This window comes from Dendrobates tinctorius, unplaced genomic scaffold, assembly GCF_039654945.1.
Source record: "Dendrobates tinctorius isolate UK_male_01 unplaced genomic scaffold, ASM3965494v1 ptg000224l, whole genome shotgun sequence".
In the NCBI taxonomy this organism is placed as follows: Eukaryota; Metazoa; Chordata; class Amphibia; order Anura; family Dendrobatidae; genus Dendrobates; species Dendrobates tinctorius.
The window spans coordinates 9,243,224-9,268,601 of record NW_027361891.1 but is presented as its reverse complement, the minus strand read 5'-3'; the positions used below and the strand labels follow the sequence as shown (position 1 = coordinate 9,268,601).

Sequence of the window (25,378 nt, the reverse complement as noted above, 5' to 3'; positions counted from 1 at the left end):
TGTAGATTGGTTTCGTTGACAACATATCTCCTTGACTGACACAAGAAACATCAGTAATGGAGATATCTGGTGTATTGCACACACTAAATTATGGAAGGGTTCCCCAACTACAGTGTTAAAAGCCAACAAACAAGTCATGTTTTTAGTAATTCCATTTGAGTTACAAAAAAAAAAAAAGGGAAACATGATCTGTTGGTTGACATTTAGGACTACATTTTGGAAACCCTGGCATACAGGATGGTGTTGAGTTCAAGGCATATCTATTGTTACCTTCCCTTTTTTTTTCCGTTCGCATTTAACTATTAGAGAAAAGGCAAGGAACTATAGATATACCTTGTAAATAACCACATACTCTATTACGTGTTTGTGGAAGAAACACATTACTGATGGTGAAAATAAATGTTATATATACTTCCCAAATACCCTGACCTTGCATCACTATCACACCTGGGCAGGTGAATTGATTTTGAACCTGCAGCGTTGCTATAACTCTCCATATATTTTGCAGAAGAGTGTAGTGATGCTGCAGTTTAATCTGTATTGTAATGGCCATTTGTGATAAGTAGTCAGCATGACACAAGGCCTGGGTATTTTACCTGACACAGTTGGATTATCTCCACCATCGCTGTTAATTGAACACATTGTAGAGATTATAAAGGTAATACAACTTGTGTGTGTATGTCACCTACTCAGGAGTATTAGTGAATTCATGATGCACAAAACACAGCATCATAAATTCACTGATACACCTGGCTACTTGCTAATGGTATTGGGAGTGTAAAAACAGAGAATGCACTCAGTACAGGTATCAAAACAGTTTTTTTTATTAACATACCAACAACATGCAATAAAATTTTTTTACACCATTTGCTCTTGCCATTCCACCCGTCCTACATCTGAGTTGAAGTAGGCTGCAAATTGGTCCCTCATTTGGCCAACTTCGACGGATGACCTGAGAGGGTGCTGTGTAAATTCAGGCAATGGATTAGGAGCAACATCATCAAGATCTAAGTTCGGGGGCTCTCTAGCAATTACAAAATTATGTAGAACAACACAGGCCTTGACCACCTCATCCACTGTTTCCAGTTTCAGATTAATAGCTGTGCCAAGAATGCGCCATCTAGATACAAGTATACCAAATGCACACTCTACTGTTCTCCTGGCCCTGGTGAGCCTGTAATTATAAATTCTTTTGTTGTGGTCCAAGTCCCGGCTGGAGTAGGGTTTGAGCAGGTTTTGGCACATCTGGAACGCTTCATCACCAACCATTACAAATGGCTGTGGCGGACCTTCGGTGTTGGGAAGAGGCCGTGGCATGGGCAAATTTAAGTTGTTGCCATACAACCTCCTGCCCATGTCAGAGGTTTTAAAAGCCTGGGAGTCATTCCCATGGCCAAATAACCCCAATGTCCACTGCAATAAATATACAGTCTGCATCCGCAATGGCCATCAGTACAGTAGAAAAGTACTTTTTGTTGTTATAGGACTCAGAGCCTGTTCTTTTGGGCTTGATAATCTGGATGTGTTTCCCATCCACCGCTCCCAAACAGTTAGGGAAATTGCATACAGTCCAGAATCTGTCGGCGATTTCTAACCACTTTTCTGTGGTTGGCATGGGCATGAATTTGGGACAAAGAACGTTCCACAAAGCCTGGCAGGTGTCTGCTACAATTCCAGACAACGTGGAGATTCCAATCCGGTACTGGAAGTGCAGTGACGAGAGGGTCTCTCCAGTAGCCAGGAATCTGTGACACAAAGAAAACAAAAAAAATTAATATTTGTGTATACGTAATTTTTTTACATACGTTAAATAAAAAAAAAAAAATATCTGCAGCCTTTGGTTCAATACATGGCATCAAAAAATTACGGCAGCCTTTAGTTAACGACATGGCAGAACTGTAATTCTGCCAGATTTGGAAGAGTACATGTCACAACCAAGAAAAATCAGCAGGCATTGGTTTAGCAAAACTACGTACCTTAATGTGACCAGGAGCCGTTCCTCAGGAGTTATCGCACGACGGAGCTGCGTGTCCTGTCTCCGGATGACTTCTTTTACCCGACCAAGCAAATAGGGAAAGGTTTCTTTGGTCATCCGGGTGTAATCTGTAAATTTCTCCGTATGTTTGCCTGGAGCTGTAGAGGGTGTGGTATGCTCCACAGCTCTCCCGGAGTTCAATAATAGGATGTATCCACAAACGTCTTCGCTGCCTCTCCCTCTGTTCATGGCAAGCAACGGCATAAGCCTGAGCCATCCTCATGTCCAGATCCAAGTCAAAGTCAAAGCTCTTCCAGCGCAGATCCATGTTCTCAAGTCAAATGCGAGCAAAGGTGAAGAATTCAGCTGTAAACAGGGGCTATATAAAGATTTTCCATAAGACACGCCCACTGCTGTCCCATTGGTGGAGTGTGTTGCAAGAATTTTTCAAGCATTTTTTCTCCAGTTTATTGCGCGTAAAAAATGCAAACGCATAAAAACGCTGCGATTGTTTTGTAGTTATGCGCACAATAATGCTATAAAAAACGCAGCGTTTGCATGCGCTTTTGACATGTGTTTCATGTGCGCTCCAAACGCAGCGCAAAAAAACGCTAGTGTGAAACTAGCCTTACATTAAAATTATGACTATGTAAAATCCATACCTGTTATAGAAAGTACTGTACATTTTTGTGAACTTTGGTAGTTAATATTATTATTTATTTATATAGCGCCATTAATTCCATGGTGCTGTACATGAGAAGGGGGTTACATACAAAGTTATAGATATCGTTTACAGTAAACAATTTACAATGACAGACTGGTACAGAGGGGAGAGAACGCTCCAGTTTCCATGATGATGGTATACATACTGTATAGGCAGCGTCGGACTGGCCCACCGGGGAACCGGAGGATTCTCCGGTGGGCCCTGGCATCTGGTGGGCCCTGGCACCTGCTGGCATACAGGGCCAGCAGTTGCCTAGGGCCCCCGCTGCTCCAGGGGCCCCCAGCCAGTGGTGTGTCGCACACCATGCAGCTGCTATGGGGGCCCCTGCCAGCGGAGCAGCAGCGGGTGTCAGGAGGCAGGAGCCCCTGTCCCCGCTGCTAAAGAGAAATGAATATTCACTGCGAAGCAGTGCATATCATTTCAGGTCTCCACCCCCAGAGGCCCCGCCCCCAGCCCAGTAAGCCGCTCTGCATCAGGTCCGGCGCTGCCCTCAGTCCTCTCTGCTCCTGACTCACAGCCAGTGCGCGATGACGTCACTACATCGCGCACCCGCTGTGTGTCTGGCAGAGGGGACAGCTCCTGACACTGAGGCCGGGATCAGCGTGGGAGCGAGGAGGAGAGGTGAGTATCGTGTTTTGGTTTTTTTTTTTATATCTCTCGCTCTCTCTATCTATCTATCTCTATTTCTCTATATATCTCTCTTTCTCTATCTCTCTTATATCTATCTTTCTATCTCTATCTATTATCTATATCTATCTATCTCTATATATATCTCTATCTAATATCTATATCTATCTATCTCTATACCTATCTATCTATTTATCTATCCGTTATCTATCTCTATATCTTTTCTCTGTATCTATCTATCTCTATATCTCTATCTCTCGCTATCTATCGCTCTATCTCTATATCTATATCTATCTCTATATCTATCTTTATATCTATATCTATAAATCTATCTCTAACTATCTCTATATCTATCTCTATTTCTCTCTATATCTATCTCTATAGCTATCTATCTATATATCTCTATCTATCTCTATATCTATCTCTCTGTATATCTATCTATCGCTCTCTCTCTTTATCTGTCTTTCTATCTCTATATCTCTATATCTATATATCTATCTATCTTTATCTATTTATCTCTATATCTTTTCTCTGTATCTACCTCTCTCTATATCTATATCTATCTATCTCTATATCTATTATCTCTATATCTATATCTATTTCTCTCTATATCTCTCTCTATATCTATTTATCTCTATCTCTATATCTATCTCTCTGTATATCTATCTATCTTTCTATCTCTATATCTATCTCTATATCTATCTATCTTTCTCTATCTATCTATTTATCTCTATTATCTATATCTATCTCTATCTATCGCTCTATCTCTATATCTATCTTTCTATCTCTACATCTATCTCTATATCTATCTTTCTATCTATATCTATCTATATCTATATCTATCTATTATGTCTATCTATCTAGCTATCTCTATTATCTATATTATTATTATTATTATTATTATTATTATTATTATTATTTATTGTTATAGCGCCATTTATTCCATGGCGCTTTACATGTGAGGAGGGGTATACATAAAAACAAGTACAATAATCTTAAACAATACAAGTCATAACTGGTACAGGAGGAGAGAGGACCCTGCCCGCGAGGGCTCACAATCTTCAAGGGATGGGTGGTAATACAGTAGGCGAGGGTAGAGCTGGTCGTGCAGCGGTTTGGTCGATCGGTGGTTACTGCAGGTTATAGGCTTGTCGGAAGAGGTGGGTCTTCAGGCTCTTTTTGAAGGTTTCGATGGTAGGTGAGAGTCTGATATGATGTGGTAGAGAGTTCCAGAGTAGGGGTGATGCGCGAGAGAAATCTTGTATGCGATTGTGGGAAGAGGAGATAAGAGGGGAGTAGAGAAGGAGATCTTGTGAGGATCGGAGGTTGCGTGCAGGAAAGTACCGGGAGACGAGGTCACAGATGTATGGAGGAGACAAGTTGTGGATGGCTTTGTATGTCATGGTTAGGGTTTTGTAATGGAGTCTCTGGGCAATTGGGAGCCAGAGAAGGGATTGACAGAGGGGAGAAGCTGGGGAATAGCGGGGGGACAGGTGGATTAGTCGGGCAGCAGAGTTTAGAATAGATTGGAGGGGTGCGAGAGTGTTTGAGGGGAGGCCACAGAGCATGAGGTTGCAGTAGTCAAGGCGAGAGATGATGAGGGCATGGACTAGGGTTTTTGCAGATTCTTGGGTGAGGAATGAACGGATGCGTGAAATATTTTTGAGTTGAAGTCGGCATGAAGTGGAAAGGGTTTGGATATGTGGTTTGAAGGAGAGATCAGCGTCAAGGATTACTCCGAGGCAGCGAGCTTGTGGGACTGGGGAGAGTGGGCAGTCATTTACTGTAATTGATAGGTTAGTAGGGGGGGTCGCGTGAGATGGGGGAAAGATGATGAATTCTGTTTTGTCCATGTTGAGTTTCAGATATCTAGTGGAGAAGAAGGATGAAATAGTGGACAGACATTGAGGGATTCTGGTTAGTAGGGAGGTGATATCTGGTCCAGAGATGTAGATCTGTGTGTCATCAGCATAAAGATGATACTGAAAGCCATGAGATTCTATGAGCTGTCCCAGGCCAAAGGTGTAAATAGAGAACAGCAGGGGCCCAAGGACTGAACCTTGTGGGACTCCGACAGATAGGGGGCGAGGTGAGGAGGTGGTGTGTGAGTGGGAGACGCTGAATGTCCGGTCTGTTAGGTATGATGAGATCCAGGAGAGGGCCAAGTCTGTGATGCCGAGGGATGAGAGGGTCTGTAATAATAGGGAATGGTCCACTGTGTCAAAGGCAGCCGACAGGTCCAGGAGGAGGAGGACAGAGTAGTGTCGCTTGCTCTTGGCAGTTAAGAGGTCATTGGTGACCTTAGTAAGGGCTGTTTCAGTGGAGTGGTGTGACCGGAAGCCAGATTGTAAGCGGTCGAAGAGGGAGCAAGAAGAGAGATGGGAGGACAGTTCAAGGTAGACGTGTTGTTCCAGTAGCTTGGAGGCGTATGGGAGAAGTGATATAGGGCGATAGCTAGATACAGAGGATGGGTCAAGAGAGGGCTTTTTGAGGATAGGTGTGATGGAGGCATGTTTAAAGCTTGAGGGGAAAACACCAGTTGTTAGTGATAGGTTGAAGAGATGGGTTAGGGTTGGGATGAAGACTGTGGTGAGGTTTGGGATGAAGTGGGATGGGATCGGGTCGAGTGCACAGGTGGTGAGATGTGATCTTGAGAGTAGAGTGGAGAGTCGATCTTCTGTAATGGTGGAGAAGTTGGTTTTGAAGGTGAAGGGCTGGGAAGTCGGGAGGAAGGGCTCTGGGGGTTGTTGACCAAAACTGTCCCTGATGTTATCAATTTTCTGCTTGAAAAATGAGGCAAAGTCTTCAGCTGAGATGAGTGGGGAGGGAGGAGGTGCTGGGGGGCGGAGGAGAGAATTGAAGGTGTTGAATAACTGTTTAGGGTTGTGAGACAGGGAGGATATGAGAGATGAGAAGTAGGTTTGTTTAGCTGTGGCGAGTGTGGTCTTGAAAGTAGTGAGGGACTGTTTGAATGCGATGAAGTGCTCGTTGGAGTGGGATCTTTTCCAACTGCGCTCAGCAGCCCTGGAAGCTCGCCTCAGCTCTTTGGTCAGGCTGGTGTGCCAGGGCTGTCTGTTGATTTTGCGAGTTTTGGTATGTGTAAGTGGGGCAGCGGATTCCAAAGCTACAGCTATTGTGGTGTTATATAGAGCGGCAGCGTCATCCGCATTGTGTAAGGAACTTATATCTGTAAGAGGGAGGAGGGATTCAGAGAATGAGTGTAGGTCAAGGTGTTTAAGATTCCTGCGAGGGTGTGAAAGTTTGTGGGGTGAGGATTGTAGACATGGAGTGAAGAGGGAAGAGAATGTGAGCAGGTTGTGGTCAGAGAGAGGAAGAGGTGAGTTAGAGAGGTTAGATAGGGAGCAGAGGCGGGTGAAGATGAGGTCCAGTGTGTGGCCATCTTTGTGGGTGGCTGTAGAAGACCATTGAGTGAGGCCGAAGGAGGAAGTGAGAGATAGAAATTTAGTGGCAGCTGAGAGGGAAGTGTCAATGGGGATGTTGAAGTCGCCCATGATGATGGTAGGGATGTCAGCGGAAAGGAAATGAAGTAACCAGGTGGTGAAGTGGTCAAAGAAGGTGGTGGCTGGCCCTGGGGGGCGGTAGATGACAGCCAGTTGGAGGTTGGAGGGGGAGTAGATGCGCACAGAGTGCACCTCAAAGGAAGGGAGGGTAACAGAGGGTGGCAGTGGGATTGGGGTGAAGGAGCAGGTATCTGACAGGAGAAAACCAACTCCTCCACCATGTTTGCTGCTGGGGCGGGGGGTGTGAGAAAGGTGGAAGCCACCATACGAAAGTGCAGCAGGAGAGGCTGTGTCAGAAGGGGTGAGCCAGGTTTCGGTGATGGCGAGGAAGGAGAGTTTGGTAGTAACAAAAAGATCATGGATGTAGGAAAGCTTGTTGCAGACAGAGCGAGCGTTCCACAGAGCTCCTGTTAGTGGGACTGGGGAAGCGGGGGCTGGGTGAATGGGTATAAGGTTGGAGAGGTTACGGAAGGTTGTGATAGAGCGTGGATGGGAGGTAGAAATGACTGTGGGAATGTGGTGAGGAGGACCAGGATTTGGAGAGATATCACCAGCAGTGAGAAGGAGCAGAGAAAGTGTTAGCAGGTGGGAGCAGGAGAGGGCATGAGGGGGCTGTCTGTGTTTGGAGACAGAGGATTGTATGTTAAGGAACAGTTTTGAGGCAGAGGTGAGGTGGATAGGGAGGATTGAAGAAGAGATGAACAGTTCCTTACTAGGAGTAGGGATTAGGGGAATTAGCAGAAAGTGAAGGATTATTGGGGTGAAAGTGATAACAAACAGAAACATTGTTTACAGTGACTGTCCAGTTACCTTCAGTTCCCTTCTGGTTCAATTCTGGTTTTAATTCTTAAATTAATCTTCACACTTCTAGCACACACTTATAGCAATCACAATGCAGACTGAAGTCTATGCAGACTTGTGCTCTGCAATATATGTACAACTAAGTGCAGTCAGGTGTGAAGCAGAGAGGAGTGGTCTCTGCTCATCTTGGCCAGACAATTAAGAGTGGACCATATGTATATGATCAAGCCAGAGTAAACAAGGTCATAAATAACACTGGGGTAAGCTGGGGTTAGCTGAAAGGCATACCATGTGAATGCTAGGTGCAGAGGCAAGACCTATCTCTATATCTTTCTATCTTACTCTATCTCTATATTTATTATCTATCTTTATCTATCTATCTCTATCTATTATCTATATCTATCTCTCTATCTATTTATCGATCTCTGTATCTATCTCTCTCTATATCTATTATTATTATTATTATTATTTATTGTTAATTATTGTTAATTATTTATTGTTAATAATATCTATCTATCTATCTCTCTATCTATCTATCTATCTATCTATCTATCTATCTATCTATCTCTATATCTGTTCTCTATATCCATATCTATCTTTCTAACACTATATCTCATTATCTATCAATCTCTATCTCTATCTCTCGCTCTTTATCTATCTATCTATCTATTGATCTATCCATCTATCTCTATATCTATCTCTATATCTATCTATTATATCTATCTATTATCTCTATTATCTATATCTATCTATCCATCTATCTATCTCTATCTATCTCTATATCTCTCTATATCTATCTTTCTAACTCTATATCTATCTATCTCTATCTCTATATCTAGCTATTATCTCTATATCTATCTCTATATCTATCTGTCTCTATATCTATCTCTATATCTATCTATCTATCTATCTCTATATCTATTATCTCTATATCTATCTATCTCTATATATCTCTATATCTATTTTTATTTATAGCCATCTATCTATATATATTTATCTCTATATCTATCTATATATGTCTATATTATTATTATTATTATTATTATTATTATTATTATTATTATTATTATATCTGTATATCTCTATCTATTATCTATCTCTATCTATATATCTATCTATCCCTATATCTTTCTATCTATAGCCATCTATCTATCTATCTATCTATCTATCTATCTATCTATCTATCTATCTATCCATTATCTATTCTATCTATCTCTATATCTATCTACCTATCGATCTATCTATCTATATTTCTTTCTATATCTATCTTTATATCTATCTCTATCTATCTCTATCTATCTCTATGAATCTTTCTATCTATATCTATCCATTATCTACTTTCTATCTCTATATCTATCTATTTCTACATCTATCTTTCTATCTATATCTATCTAACTCTATATCTATATATCTATATAGCATTATACCCTATGAGGAGGCAGCATTATTCCCTATGAGGGGGGCATTATTATACCCTATGAGGGGGGTATTATACCCTATGAGGAGGCAGCATTATACCCTATGAGGAGGGCAGCATTATACCCTATGAGGGGGTGCATTATTCCCTATGAGGGGGGCAGTATTATACCCTATGAGGGGGGCAGTATTATACCCTATGAGGGGGCAGTATTATACCCTATGAGGAGGCAGCATTATACCCTATGAGGGGGTGCATTATTCCCTATGAGGGGGGCAGTATTATACCCTATGAGGGGGCAGCATTATACCCTATGAGGGGGCAGCATTATACCCTATGAGGGGGTGCATTATTCCCTATGAGGGGGTGCATTATTCCCTATGAGGGGGTGCATTATACCCTATGAGGGGGGCAGTATTATACCCTATGAGGGGGGCAGTATTATACCCTATGAGGGGGGCAGTATTATACCCTATGAGGGGGTGCATTATACCCTATGAGGGGGTGCATTATACCCTATGAGGGGGTGCATTATTCCCTATGAGGGGGGCAGTATTATACCCTATGAGGGGGGCAGTATTATATTCTATGAGATGGCTGCCTTATATTCTATGAGATGGCTGCATTATACTATGTGAGGGGGCTGCTTTATATTCTATGAGGGGGCTACCCCAACTCCTGCTACATAATTAAGACATGTACAACCTTATACCCGGATATTAGCGTGTTTTACCGCATAATTGGTGGTCTGGTATTTAACTCTATGCAGCTACATAGTGGGCCCCAAGAATGATTTTCTCTGGTGGGCCCAAGGTGTTCCAGTCCGACGCTGTGTATAGGAGTCTAATATGGTTCTCTATTAAGTACATAAAATTATTTTTTGAGCAGCTTCTGGCAATTTCATTTATCCAAATCTGTCCTGTCTAATTATAATTATGGAGCTACTGAATTCACCTATAACAGCCAGTTTTGTCATCTGTTAAGTTGTTTACTCGTTAATTGGTTGTATCCCAAAATGTATGCTCCAGTTGGTTGATTGGCTTTGACTCAAGCGTCTAGTAAATTATGTTTTTGTCACTTTTTAAAGACAGAAGAACAATTATGTAAGGATTTATGTCAGAAATGTTTGTAGAGGCCTCGGGCATAACTACATTCCTTAACATTGAAGCTGCAACAACAGCAAGGAGAATTTGTGAACGAATGAAAATGAAATGATCGATAGATATGTCAATGATATGAAATGATGAAAAAATGTCAAAACATCTCAATTTATACAGTATTGGGTATGAAAGCCACGTGCAGAAATACACTCACTTCATATACCTGTTCACAGTAGTGCAAGAAATATTTGAAGCATTTTTGTGTTGAAAAACGACTCTTGGGACATTTTCACATTCCTTCGTGAAGGCCTCTTTATGGCATTGCCCACATGATCGCCAATCTCCAAATATCATTGCATTTAACACAAAACTTATTGCTTAAGTGGATAGGCCTCCATTAAAGTCTCCATTGCTGTCTTGAGTTGTACAATGGTAGGTGTTGAGAGCAGTGATGTAAGGTCAATTGAACGTGAGTAGCTGGACGTCTGGCTCGTGTTCCATTGCATAGTTGTGAAAACACCTGTTGGTTTGTGTAGACTCTGATACCTTAGGCTTGGTATGTGATGTCTATTTTCACTTTGAGTATAGAATGGATCACTACATTAGATATCATGTACGGTAGCTGGACCCCTCTAGTCTTCATTCCAGCTTGGTGTTACAATAATTTGGTCGTGGAACCATTAGTATTGCCATTCTCCTAATTGACCTACTGTAAGGGACATTTTTAAGCATGACAATGCCAGGCCTTATGTTGCTGATTCTAATGTGTGCAGCCTGCGTGGCCTAAACGTGTTACTTTGGCCTGCAGGGTATCCAAACTTGTCTCCCATGACATTATTAGTCAGCAATTGCAGAGGGAACTGCCAGCAGTGAATATCGATTATTTGTGCACCCAACTGCATTGAGTGTGGCAGAACATTCCTCAGACTACTATCAACAACCTCAGTAATCACATGCCAAGGCTGTAAGTGGCTGGTTTTTCTGTGCGTGGTGCTCATGCTCAATACTGAAGAAATCAAGATGTTTTGAACATTTTAGGTCAACTTTTTCATCATTTGCATATCAATACCTTGTCTATGGATTCTGTGATTTTCATAATTCAGTGACTTTTTCTTCTTGGTGATGCGATTTCAATGTTGAGAGTATAATGAAGAATTGCACAATGGCTATTGATGTGCAGGAAGACATCCATCTAACGTCTATGACCAGCTTCACATGCCTTGTCCCAATGAGTATTGCATTACCAGGAATTTTAAATTACTAGACAGATGTAAAGAAAAATTAAAAAATATATGCAACTTGTAGAAAAGTATTTTATAGTACAAAATAAATATGCCAATATGTTGTAATGATGATATCTTCCTATTTAGTTTTGCTTGTCCCAAAAATTGAGGCACGACCTAATGTAGTATGTGGGTGTCATTTGTACCACATCCAAACACAGGATGAAGACTTTTAAAAGGCCTGATTCCAATGCTAAATATAACATTGTAGTGATGTTCATAAAGAAATAACATAATGGGTAAATATGGTTGTGGAATATGATATATGGTTGTGGAAAGGGCATATACAGCATCATCATGAGTTAAACAAACATGGTTGTGGGAAAGTCCTGTGGCTCTTGCAAAGTGATAAAGGTATATTTAGTGTGAATTTGTGAAAATTTGATTACAGTATGAAAAAATAGTGAAAATAGAATTGGTAAACATATAGTACTTAGGCATCCGTTAGTCACATCCATGCACCCCTATAGTCTATGTGGCTGTTCATATGTCAGTGTTTTTTTTGTGGAGTTAGTGATAAACAACAAAAAATCACGGATTGGAGCCATGGATAAATATTATTAAAACATGTCAATGGGTCCATGAGTATCTCAGACAGCACAAAGATGGCAGGGAATGAGTGGTATAATGGACCACTGTGGTGGCCATTTTGGAAGCTGGAGGAACCGAATGACAACTTGAGCAGAGGAGGCAGCAGAAGGCAAATGGAGGACACCAGGTGGGGTGACTATACATGAGAAATGTATATTGACTTTTAAGTCCCAGCATGGAGAGTCGTTTTAATGTTGGGAGATCTTCAGCATTTACAACCTTACGTATGTTTTATTATATATGACACGAAGGCTGGGTTCATATTTTGTGTTTAGCTTCCTCAGTCATAACTTTGATGGGAATTGTATAGATTCAGACGAAACACCATTGAGTGCAAATGGAGATTTCAGTCTTTCTGGCCACACAATAAGAGCACTATACTTTGCCCTTCGTTTGTGTTTTTGTACTCAATGGCTTTGTCAGGGGCTCTGTCTGAATCCCATTGATTTGTATTTCAGGCTGAACTGCAAACACAGTCATGGATGAGAGATTAAATGCAATGTGAACCCGGCCTTATCTATCTGACATCTGCCTCTAACAATCACCTCACCATTCACGTCTGATCTATATAGAAAGTTTTAGGATGACTCAGTAGGAGGATTTAGAAAAACTAGTGCAAGTGGAACATCTGCTTAAGTGTTATCATTTATCAGAGAGCTTTTAGACAATGAAAGGGTTAAAGTCACTGGTTGCGATGGGAAACTGCCTCATATTCACATTGAGCAAGTTATTCTCCTCCAGTGAATGCAAATAAGCATTGCAGCTACATGACTGGAAGTAGCAAATATACAGATTTATTATGACATGTCTTTGACTTTATAGCGAATTGAAGATCACAAGATCAAAGGAATATAGTAATTTCCCTGCAGAGATCCTACTGTATCTAAGGATTTATGCTGGAGTCTTACAAAATAGAGGATATTGCAGCTTCGGTAATAGGTAGTCTGTGCTTCTTTTTGGAGGATTTTGCCAGTCCCACCCTATCATTTTCACGGTCAAATACGCTGTAAAATTTTGACATGAAAATATCTCCCAAGATCCATAGTTGTCCAGATTTTGTAGTCAAGTCCATGGGCTGAAAGCCGGTCAAGCACTGTGATGACTTCTCTGTGCGCTCCTAAAACCATAAAGGTCATATTACTGCACATACTGTATGTTACCTATAGCATGGATCATTGACTGCGCACGTACCTTTAGCACATATTGTTCCGGAGTTATGGTGTAGTCTCTGTTATTAATGGTGAACGTCACAGTTGGGAGTTTGGATGCTTCTCTGCAGTCTACTGTAAACTGTGGCATACAATGAAGACATGAGTATTAGACAGATCACTGGGGGAGCATTCCCCCATTGTTGTACCAATATTCAGTTTTTCTTATCCAAGGATATTACAAAATATAAGTTACTTTTAAGAAAAACTATTGAACTATTGCTCACTGAAGGATGTTGGAACATGTTGTTCACTAACTACATAGTGTCAAGATCTTAGTAAGCCACAGCAATGCTGTTACTGAATATTAAATTTCTGTACACACACATATATATATATATCCACTGAGTGTGCATGCATATATTTTACAGTGGGGAAAAAAAGTATTTAGTCAGTCAGCAATAGTGCAAGTTCCACCACTTAAAAAGATGAGAGGTGTCTGTAATTTACATCATAGGTAGACCTCAACTATGGGAGACAAACTGAGAAAAAAAAATCCAGAAAATCACATTGTCTGTTTTTTTTTCATTTTATTTGCATATTATGGTGGAAAATAAGTAATTGGTCAGAAACAAAATTTCATCTCAATACTTTGTGATATATATCCTTTGTTGGCAATGACAGAGGTCAAATGTTTTCTGTAAGTCTTCACAAGGTTGCCACACACTGTTGTTGGTATGTTGGCCCATTACTCCATGCAGATCTCCTCTAGAGCAGTGATGTTTTTGGCTTTTCACTTGGCAACACGGACTTTCAACTCCCTCCAAAGGTTTTCTATAGGGTTGAGATCTGGAGACTGGCTAGGCCACTCCAGGACCTTGAAATGCTTCTTACGAAGCCACTCCTTCGTTGCCCTGGCGGTGTGCTTTGGATCATTGTCATGTTGAAAGACCCAGCCACGTTTCATCTTCAATGCCCTTGCTGATGGAAGGAGGTTTGCACGCAAAATCTCACGATACATGGCCCCATTCATTCTTTCATGTACCCGGATCAGTCGTCCTGGCCCCTTTGCAGAGAAACAGCCCCAAAGCATGATGTTTCCACCACCATGCTTTACAGTAGGTATGGTGTTTGATGGATGCAACTCAGTATTCTTTTTCCTCCAAACACGACAAGTTGTGTTTCTACCAAACAGTTCCAGTTTGGTTTCATCAGACCATAGGACATTCTCCCAAAACTCCTCTGGATCATCCAAATGCTCTCTAGCAAACTTCAGACGGGCCCGGACATGTACAGGCTTAAGCAGTGGGACACGTCTGGCACTGCAGGATCTGAGTCCATGGTGGCGTAGTGTGTTACTTATGGTAGGCCTTGTTACATTGGTCCCAGCTCTCTGCAGTTCATTCACTAGGTCCCTCCGCGTGGTTCTGGGATTTTTGCTCACCGTTCTTGTGATCATTCTGACCCCACCGGGTGGGATTTTGCGTGGAGCACCAGATCGAGGGAGATTATCAGTGGTCTTGTATGTCTTCCATTTTCTAATTATTGCTCCCACAGTTGATTTATTCACTCCAAGCTGGTTGGCTATTGCAGATTCAGTCTTCCCAGCCTGGTGCAGGGCTACAATTTTGTTTCTGGTGTCCTTTGACAGCTCTTTGGTCTTCACCATAGTGGAGTTTGGAGTCAGACTGTTTGAGGGTGTGCACAGGTGTCTTTTTATACTGATAACAAGTTTAAACAGGTGCCATTACTACAGGTAATGAGTGGAGGAAAGAGGCGACTCTTAAAGAAGAAGTTACAGGTCTGTGAGAGCCAGAAATCTTGATTGCTTGTTTCTGACCAAATACTTATTTTCCACCATAATATGCATATAAAATGAAAAAAAAACAGACAATGTGATTTTCTGGATTTTTTTTTCGCAGTTTGTCTCCCATAGTTGAGGTCTACCTATGATGTAAATTACAGACGCCTCTCATCTTTTTAAGTGGTGGAACTTGCACTATTGCTGACTGACTAAATACTTTTTTTCCCCACTGTATATATTGTGGTAGATCGTCTCACTCGGCTGAACACGGAGGTAGACACGGGAACACTGTGGCTTGAAGTATGCACTTGGTCTATTAAATCCAGCATAAACCAAGCGTTAAGCACAAAAAAAACACGGCCCTCTGGGCAAAACAGCAAAACAAAATGGTAGCTCTAGGTACAGTCCTTCTAGTAGTGGAGTCAGCCCACTCAGGGTTAGCACAACCCATGGTTCAGGCCTAAACCACAGCACAAATCACTTCTCTGGAGTGTTCTTATCCAGACACTCAACACACAAACTGCCTCTGGAGCCCAGCTATTTAAGCCCAGACCACGTGACTCGTCACCCATGTGACTGATCACATGAGTGTGTGAGATAGCAGGGATGCGGGATGCAGTGACGAACATGAGGCAGAGCAAGACTTAAGGGGTTTATTACAGGGGATACTCCACGCAGCGAGAGAATGAGTTATGAGGGGAGTAAAACTGACCATTATATCAAGGTAAGAACAATTGTTCAAGAAATGAGTAAACTTATCAGTCTGATGGTTTCCAGGCTTGGAAATCGCACAGCGGCGCCGCAAGTGACGCGTGAAGTCTCTGGTGTGATCCTGAAGAAAGTTGAGGCACTGTCTCCTGACGAAAGCAGCGTATCCAGGCTCTCCTAGGCAAGGTCCTGCGTTTCCAGGGCTACATACATGATGTGACACAGTCTGTGGTACCGCCGGACGGTGACTCAGAACAGCGGCGGTGGCGGGGGTGAACCTACCCGGCTCTGTATGATTCACCTGGTCAAACTTAGGCCGCACGCACGTGGCAGTCAGCAGAAAGGTGTGGGATGCTCCACTGAGAGTGAATCAACCGTCTTTTGCAGCGGATTCTGTCTTCCCGCCAAGTCCTCTGTTTTCCTGTGCACCGTCGCTTTAATCCCTGACAACGCCCCCTACCGTTGAGTGCAAAGGTCTGTCTGGGTCAGAAAGCTTTACCCCCGGCAACAATGGTGACAGCCCCGATAGTTCCGGAACCAACGCAAGAGAGGTACCACTGGCCCGGTCCATCTTCCTACACTCCCCCTCTCCTGTTGCTCACTATTCCACGGGCCAGTGCTCTTGTAAAACACGTTGACAGTCTTCTTTTCCGTGGACAATTCACTGCCAAATAAATTGGTCCTGATTGTATCGATTGGGGGGTATTCTGGCTGTTGTTCGTTTGGAGTAACGTAAGTCAGAAGTCATAAAGAGCTGTCTTACACCACGTCCTCATACTAGGAAGCGCCTGTCTGAATCCTGTTCATTTAGACACTGTTCATATGTTCTGGTTTTAAATACATTAGATAGGGACTGCTCCATTAAGGGTTACCTTGACGAGGTGGAGTAGCTTGGTATACATTTTTTTGCAAAAAAAGTATCGACTAAATACCCTGCGTTTGTTGTCATCTTTTTACCAGCACTTGCTGACTACTGCCATATTTGTTACTGCAGGGTATTTCTGCACATTTGTCATTCTGTGTTTTCTTTTTGTGTTTCAGTCAGTGGGTGGTGTGAACACTGTCCGACCAACTTGTTCACATTTGTGCATGTCACATGTGTTTTTAATCCCTGTTTTTCCTTGCTTATTCATGGTTTGAGAGACCCCACCCCTCTCTTGTGTGACATGCACATAAAGAGCTGTCTTACACCACGTGCCCATACTAGGAAGCGCCTGTCTGAATCCTGTTCATTTAGACACTGTTCATATGTTCAGGTTTTAAATACATTAGATAGGTACTGCTCCATTAAGGGTTACCTTGACGAGGTGGAGTAGCTTGGTATACATTTTTTTTTTGCAAAAAAACGTATCGACTAAATACCCTGTATTTGTTGTCATCTTTTTACCAGCACTTGCTGACTACTGCCATATTTGTTACTGCAGGGTATTTCTGCACATTTGTCATTCTGTGTTTTCTTTTTGTGTAAGTCAGAAGGAGTAGTCGAGTAGCCTTGGGTGGTCGAATTAGGTTGCATAGGTGAGGGCAGGAGCGCATCTGTTCCCACTGGGGCAGACTTCTCGGGAACTTCAGGTACTTGTCTGTTGTGAATTTGCTTTCTGGCCTACCCCTGGTTACTGCTGAAGGTGGTGGAGCTGGTCAGGTTGACGGAGGGGTTGCGAGTTCTCTTTCTGGGCTCCCTCTGATGGTTACTGGAGGTAATGGAGCTGATCTGATTAACAGAGGCTTGCTACCTGATAATGAGGACGACGATTGGAGATCTGGGGTTTCAGACTGGATTTAAGACAGCCGACTCCCTCTGTCCATGCTGGTTGTTTTTTCCTGCCTCCTGATGTCTTAGTTTCCAGCTCAGTCCCTGCATGCTCAGCTAAGTGTTCTTTTGCTATTCTGTTCACATTTGATCTGGTTTTGTCTATTTCAGTTTTGTGTGGGTCAGCCAGCTCCAGCTGGGGCTGTGCTGAATCACCATCCATATGTTACTGCTTGTGCCAGTTTGTTTTTGTCCCTTATTAGATTAGGTTTTTTGCGTGATTGCAGACAGTGTCTTTCCTGTCCTGTCTAGTCAGTGTGGGCCCCATCGTTTGCTCAGTCTATTTTCCTACCTGCGTTTGTGTTTTCATCTTGTCTCACCGACAATATATGTTTGGGGGCTATCTATTCCTTTGGGGTCTGCTCTGGGGCAGTTTAGATTTCCCCTTTCTTGCTTTAGGCTTAGTTAGCTCTCCGGCTGTGTTGAGGCGTCTAGGATCATTGTAGGCACGCTCCACGGCTACTGCTAGTTGTGTGGATAGGATCAGGGGTCTGCAATCCGCTTAGTTACCAACCTCTCTGGTTTTCTGTGACTTAGCTTGGTCTTGCTCTCCTCCTCGGTGACCCAATCATAACAGAATCACCAGCCAAATCGCAGACTCTAGGGTACTCAAAAGAAGGAAAGAGTTGTAAAAAAAAAAAAAAGAGTCAGAATTTTTTTAATATATTTTTTCCTCTTTTTCTCTGGGGCCGTAGGAGGATTTTTTTTTCTTTAATGGAGATTAAGCAATTTTCTGATCATGTTGAGCAGCTCGCTGCTGAACTGCGGGGAATTTCTGCCTATCTCACTCAATCATCTGCTGTTGAACCAAAAATCCCTACTCCTGATGTGTTTTCTGGGGATCGGCCTAAATTTTTGAATTTTAAGAATAATTGTAAACTATTTCTTGCCTTGAAGCCTAACTCATCGGGGAGTTCTGTGCAGCAGGTTAAAATTGTCATCTCCTTGCTGCACGGCGATACCCAGGATTGGGCTTTTTCTCTGACACCTGCAGATCCTATTCTGACTAATGTGGATGCCTTTTTTCAAGCCTTGGGGTTGTTGCATGATGAACCTAATGCTATTGATCAAGCTGAGAAAACCTTATTGGCATTGAACCAGGGTCAGGATTCTGCAGAGTTATATTGTCAAAAATTCCGAAAGTGGGCGGTCCTTACTAAATGGAATGACGATGCCCTAGCAGCGCTCTTTTGGAAGGGTTTGGCAGAAACCGTAAAAGATGTTATGGTGGGATTTCCTGTTCCCTTTGGGCTTGACGATTCTATGTCATTGGCCTGGGTCATGGCGTCCTCGAGAGAGTTAGGTGGGGGATGTAATGCCAAGGCATCTTGCAGCCGCTCGGACAAACCTCTGCGAAAGAGTCCTCGAAGCGCGGCGTCGTCCCAAGAGACCTCTGCAGCCCAGCGGCGGAATTCAGTACAAAACCACTCAGCCAAGTGTTTCCCCTAACAGACGCTCATCACCATGTCCACTACCAATCGGACTCGGTCAGGCTCATCATATATGTGCCCGAGGGCCTCAAAGAATGCATTCACAGACACTCTTTCAGGGGCAGTGGGAGGAAGGGAAAATGCCCAAGCTTGTGGGGACCCTCTTAATAAGGACATAATGACCCCTACCTTCTGGTTTTTGTCCCCAGAGGAACGTGGTCTCAAACTAAAAAAAGTTTGCAACCCTACGTGAAGATCCTGAACTCCCTTTTGTTCCCAGAAAAGAAGTCAGGCAGTTTAACAGGTGTTTCCGGGGACACCAGAATAACATCACTCACCCCAGCCCCCAGAGACCCAGCAGATAAAGCCCCCCGCACTGTCTCAGAAACCTGCTGCTGAGAACGAGCAAGAGCTTGCTGTTCCAGAGATAAACCCTGAAACATCTGACTCAGATTTTTCATCTGTTCAGCCAGAGACTGTATGGAATCCATAATTCTCTGCACAAAAAAAACCACCAAAACTTAATGATCAGTTATAATGTCAGGGACCTGTCAGCGCCGGTGTGCAGCCTCCGCAGAGCAGGGACTCATCCGCACTGTAGGGGGGACCGGGGTCAGGTACGGCCGGGAAGCTCAGACAAACAGGACCTGGGGACGCTGAAGTTTAGCAAGCAGTGAAGGACCTACAGTCATGTGACTGCAAGGGGTGGGGCTTAGCATCCTGCTGCCAAAGATCGGTAGGACACAACTACAGGAATGCTCAAAGTCAGGCAAATGGGGGTCATACACAGAGATAGCAGTAAAGTACCAGGGATGAGACAGAACGGATAGTCAGGGCCAAGCAGAGGTCATGTGACTGCAAGGGGCGGGGCTTAGCGTCCTGCTGCCAGAGATTGGCAGGACACAACTACAGGAATGCTCAAAGTCAGGCAAACGGGGGTCATACATAGAGATAGCAGTAAAGTACCAGTGATGAGACAGAACGGATAGTCAGGGCCAAGCAGAGGTCAAAACCAAACAGACATAGAAGGTACCAAGCAAAATCCAAAAAGCAGTATCCAGAGAACAGACCAAGTCAAAACCAAAGTATCAGGCAACCAGAACACAGCACAAACGCACTCAGGGGTCAACACACTCTGCCAAGGGCGAAAGTATAACTGACGACATAACATTAACCCCAGAAGTGCAGGTCCACCAGCAATGGTTCCAGACATTAACCCCAAGCGTGCGGGTCCAACCCGCACTGGGATCATGACAATCCTGTTTTGGATTGGAAATCTGTGTCTGTGGTGAGTTGTCAGTGTGTTCTTAGTGACACTCCTGTTTTCTCCACCTCTCCTCAGTCTCATGATATTCCTGATTATTTGGTTGATTTTTCTGATTTATTTAGTGAGAGTAAGTCTGCATCTTTGCCTCCTCATAGGAGTTACTGTATGACTGTGCAATTGAGTTAATGCCCGGGTGTAAATTTCCCAAGGGTCGGCTTTTCAACTTATCGGTACCCGAACATGATGCTATGCAATCTTATATCAAGGAGTCGTTGGAGAAGCGACATATTAGACCATCCTCTTCACGTTTAGGTGCTGGGGGGTTTTTTGTGGCCAAGGAAGATGGTTCATTAAGGCCTTGTATTGACTATCATTCCCTTAACAAAATCACTGTTAAATATCAGTACCCGTTACCCCTGATTTCTGATTTATTTTCCAGAGTTAAAAGTGCCTGTTGGTTTACCAAGCTTGACCTCAGGGGGCGTATTATCTTATTCGCATCAAGCATGGGGATGAATGGAAGATGGCGTTTAATACTCCGGAGGGACATTTTGAGTACCTGGTGATGCCTTTTGAGCTCACTAATGCCCCTTCTGTCTTCCAATCTTTTATGAACGATATTTTCCGGGACTTTGTGGATAAGTTTTTGATCATTTATCTGGATGATAGTTTGATCTTTTCCAGTGATTGAGATTCTCATGTGGAACATGTCCAGACTGTGTTCCGGATTTTGAGGGAAAATTCCCTTTATGTTAAGGGATCGAAGTGCCTCTTTGGAGTACAGAGGATTTAATTTTTGGGATTCATTTTGTCAACCGGCATAGGACCATTGGTCCCCGGTTTAAAGTGGGTGATATGGTTTGGTTGTCGTCAAAGAATATTCCTATGAAGGTTGCGTCTCCAAAATTCAAGCCAAGATTCATTGGACCTTATAAGATTTTGGAGATTCTTAATCCTGTTTCTTTTCGATTGGCTCTTTCAGCTACGTTTAAGATCCATAACGTGTTTCATAAATCTCTGTTGAAGAGGTTTGTGGAGCCGTTAGTTCCTATGGTGATGCCTCCTGACCCTGTATTGGTTAAAGGCAATGTGGAACATGAGTAGAGAAAATATTGGATTCTCGTTTGGCTAGACGGAGACTCCAGTACTTGGTCAAATGGAAGGCTTATGGCCAGGAGGATAATTCTTGGGTCTCTGCTTCTGACATTCATGCCGATAGATTGGTTCGTGCTTTTCACCGGGCCCATCCTGATCGGCCTGGTGGCGTGGATGAGGGTATTGGTGACCCCTCCTTAGGGGGGTACTGTTGTGAATTCGCTTTCTGGCCTACCTCTGGTTACTGCTGAAGGTGGTGGAGCTGGTCAGGTTGACGGAGGGGTTGCGAGTTCTCTTTCTGGGCTCCCTCTGGTGGTTACTGAAGGTAATGGAGCTGATCTGATTAACAGAGGCTTGCCACCTGATAATGAGGACGTCGATTGGAGATCTGGGGTTTCAGATTGGATTTAAGACAGCCGATTCCCTCTATCCCTGCTGGTGATTTTTTTCCTGCATCCTGATGTCTTAGTTTCCAGCTCAGTCCCTGCATGCTCAGCTAAGTGTTCTTTTGCTATTCTGTTCACATTTGTTCTGGTTTTGTCTATTTCAGTTTTGTGTGGGTCAGCCAGCTCCAGCTGGGGCTGTGCTGAATCACCATCCATATGTTACTGCTTGTGCCAGTTTGTTTTTGTCCCTTATTAGATTAGGTTTTTTGCGTGATTGCAGACAGTGTCTTTCCTGTCCTGTCTAGTCAGTATGGGCCCCATCGTTTGCTCAGTCTATTTTCCTACCTGCGTTTGTGTTTTCATCTTGTCTCACTGACAATATATGTTTGGGGGCTATCTATTCCTTTGGGGTCTGCTCTGGGGCAGTTTAGATTTCCCCTTTCTTGCTTTAGGCTTAGTTAGCTCTCTGGCTGTGCTGAGGCATCTAGGATCATCGTAGGCACGCTCCACAGCTACTGCTAGTTGTATGGATAGGATCAGGGGTCTGCAATCCGCTTAGTTACCAACCTCTCGTGTTTTCTGTGGCTTAACTTGGGCTTGCTCTCCTCCTCGGTGACCCAATCATAACACTTGTCCCTCCTGTAGATCTTCGAATGGCCGTTCAGGGCTTTCCTCCTCTTCTAATCATATACGACTGGTAGGGGTACTTCAGGTACATCTTGCACCTCTTCCACTTGATCAGGATCTTTTGACAGACAGGGCCGAAACATGTTCCAGTGAACTATACAAGTGGCAGAGTTCTCTCCCCCTTCAGGCTGAATTTCGTAAATGGGCCCTTCAGAGTTAATTTGCCGTTTCACCCGATATGGGTTTCTCTCTCACCAGTTCTCCAGCTTGTCTCAGGGATGTTTTTCCCATACTAGTACACGGTCCCCAGCTTGTCCCCCACAGCGGAGTAATTCCTGAAATCTGGTCCGCACTAGGCGATGCAACGTCTGGAGACGATAACGATGTTCTCGGATCCAGGTGGACACCCCCGTCCGTGGGTAGTCCTCTAGGTCCAGCTCCAGCTCGGTGATCTCTTTCCATGAATGGCCAAATAGCAAGGTATATGGAGTATAAATGGTGGTTCGATGTGTTCGGTTGTTGTACACCCATACTAACTCAGCTATGAACTCGGGCCATCGGGCCTTCCGGTCTTCTTCCAGTGTTCTCAGCATTTGAATTAGGGTGCAGTTGAACTGTTCACAGGCTCCATTTCCCTGAGGATGATATGGCGTTGTGCGAGACTTCTCAATCTGGTACAGATGGTGCAATTCTTCCATCACTTTCCCTAGAAAACAGACCCCCTGGTCAGAATGTATTCACTTTGGGCAGCCATACACTTGAATGAATTTCTTACAGATGGCATGCGTGGCGAAATCAGCAGTCTGATCACGTGTTGGGGTCACGACAGAGAACTTCGTAAAGTGATCCGTCATTACCAGACAATGCTTGTACCCCTGAGGAGCCAGCCCAATAGTTAGGTAGTCTATTATCAGCACCTCTATAGGAGCGGAAGTCACAATGGTTTGTGTGGGAGCTCTTTGCTCTGGTGGTTTCGCCAACTCACAACTCCTGCATAGCAAAAAAAGGCCTCTTCCACTACGGCCTTCAGTCGAGGGTGATAAACTAATCATTATAACCACTGAAAGGTTTTCTCTTGGTCGAAGTGTGCTACCTTTTCTTGCACCTCTGTGGCCACCTTAGATAACAGCGTCTCCGGAATTGCCACTTGCCAGGTGACACGCAGTTCCCATTGTAGTTGGACCTTCCGATACAGCAGTCCATTTCTCATTTGGAGTCTTTCCCACTGTCGAAGAATCTGCAGTCTCTGGAGACGGGGCATTTCTCTTTCCCTGACTAGGAAGTTGCCTAGACTTCACCCACTGTCTCAGTTGGGCAAGTTCCCCATCTTGCTGTTGTAACCGAACCCACTCATCACGGGATCGTTCTAAAACACCCTCTCAGGCCAACACTTGCTCCTGCTCCTGCGTAGCTGCCACCATCCTGGCAGAATCTAGGAATTTGGGAATCTCCTGATCTTCTAATTCCCCATCTCTGTTGCACCCAGGTTTCCCATGTTTCACCCTGGATAAGGTGTCAGCATGAGTATTCTCAGCCCCTCTTTTGTAGGCGATTTTATATCAAAATTTTGCTATTCTAGCCACCTATCGTTGCTCAACAGCACCTAGTTTCGCATTCTGCAGATGAGCCAAAGGGTTATTATCAGTGCGCACCAGTATTTCAGACCCGGATAGGTATTCCGTGAACCTCTTCATCATAGCCCACACCAGCACCAGCAGCTCTAGCTTGAAGGAACGGTAATTGTCGGGATTTTGTTCGCTATCATGAAGGGACTGACTCGCATAAGCGATTACCTTCTCTCTCCAGGCCTGCATCTGCGACAACACAGCCCCAAGTCAATGAAAGCTTCCGTCGGTGTGGAGAATGTATGGTTGAGAGAAGTCTGCATAAGCCAACACGGGTGCTTCAGTCAACGCCTTTATCAAATCTTGAAATGTCTTTTCCTGACATTCTTCCCATCAAATAGTCCGGTTCTTGACACCTGAGGGTAACATAGTAACAACGTTTTGAAGGCTGAAAGAAGACCTTATGTCCATCTAGTTCAGCCTATTTTTAGTGCAGCTGTTCTGCATTGTTGATCCTGGGGAAGGCAAAAAACCCACAGAGTAGAAGCCAATTTTCTCCATAGGGAAAAAAATTCCTTCCCCTAAGCTGGGTCAACCATCAACCTATAATATTATATTATTCGTAACCTTCTATACTGTTACTCACAAGAAAAGCATCCATTCCTTTCTTAAATTCATTCAGTGAGTTGGCCATCACCACTTCCTCAGGAAGAGAATTCTAGAGCCTCACTGCTCTTACCGTGAAGAACCCTCTTCTATGCTGGTGCAGAAATTGTCTTTCCTCCAAACGAAGAGAATGCCCCCTTGTTCTTGTCACAGTCCTTGTTACAAACAGTTCATTGGAGAGATCTCTGTATTGCCCTCTGATATACTTGTACATATATATTAAGTCTCCCCTAAGTCTTCTCTTTTCTAGCGTAAATAGACCTAATTTTGATAACCTTTCTGGGTATTGTAGTGAACCAACTCCATTTATCATTTTAGTAGCCCGCCTTTGAACTCCCTTTAAAAGTCCTGGCAAGCGGGTTCACTATGAAGGTTAAATTCTTCACGAAACGTCGGTAATACCCGGTCAGCCCCAATAACGCTCGGACGTCTTTTACCATCATCGGGGTAGGCCAATCCTGCACTGTAGCAATTTTCTCTCGGGACGGTTTCACCCCTTAAGCAGAAATGACATGACCCAGGTCCTCGATTTGAGTGCGAAACAGATGACATTTCTGAGGATTCACTTTTTAACTGTGTCTTTGAAGGTGACTCAACATCTGTTCCAGTCTTTGTAGATGGTCCTCAAACGACGCGGCATAAACTATGATGTTGTCTAAATAGATGAGCGTTGCTTCACAGTTCAAATCACCTAAACACCTCTCCATCAACCACCGAAAAGTTTCAGGGGCGTTGGCCAAACCGAACGGTATCCAGTTGAATTCATACAGTCCCATGGGAAGTATAAAGGCTGTCTTTGCTCGGTCCTGCTCAGACATCGGTACTTGCCAGTA

The 25,378-nt window shown here is 43.6% G+C and overlaps 2 protein-coding genes across 2 annotated transcripts in view; both read right to left on the bottom strand.

The window, feature by feature from the left end:
* Positions 1-800: 800 nt before the first annotated feature.
* On the bottom strand, positions 801-5,680 carry LOC141059213 (uncharacterized). The gene is made up of 2 exons (XM_073555510.1): positions 1,977-5,680; positions 801-1,745 (listed from the first exon to the last, which is right to left on the bottom strand). The coding sequence occupies exons 1-2, from the start codon at positions 2,237-2,239 to the stop codon at positions 1,382-1,384; spliced, it is 627 nt and encodes a 208-aa protein (XP_073411611.1). The 5' UTR covers positions 2,240-5,680; the 3' UTR covers positions 801-1,381.
* A 7,131-nt stretch (positions 5,681-12,811) lies between these two features.
* LOC141059212 (cathepsin E-like) overlaps positions 12,812-25,378 on the bottom strand; it is a 44,396-nt gene continuing 31,829 nt past the window's right edge. The window contains exons 8-9 of the mRNA XM_073555509.1: positions 13,231-13,329; positions 12,812-13,156 (exon numbers count right to left, since the gene is read on the bottom strand). Of these exons, the coding sequence (XP_073411610.1) occupies positions 12,944-13,156; positions 13,231-13,329 (312 nt within the window). The 3' untranslated portion in view covers positions 12,812-12,943. The remainder of the gene's footprint in view (positions 13,157-13,230; positions 13,330-25,378) is intronic.

What these genes read in the sequence shown, in the direction of transcription:
- LOC141059213 (XM_073555510.1), bottom strand. Translation starts at nt 2,239, where the DNA reads ATGCCGTTGCTTGCCATGAACAGAGGGAGAGGCAGCGAAGACGTTTGT. An exon ending in CGGCTCCTGGTCACATTAAG is followed by an intron (nt 1,746 to 1,976) that starts GTACGTAGTTTT and finishes TTTGTGTCACAG; the next exon opens with ATTCCTGGCTACTGGAGAGA.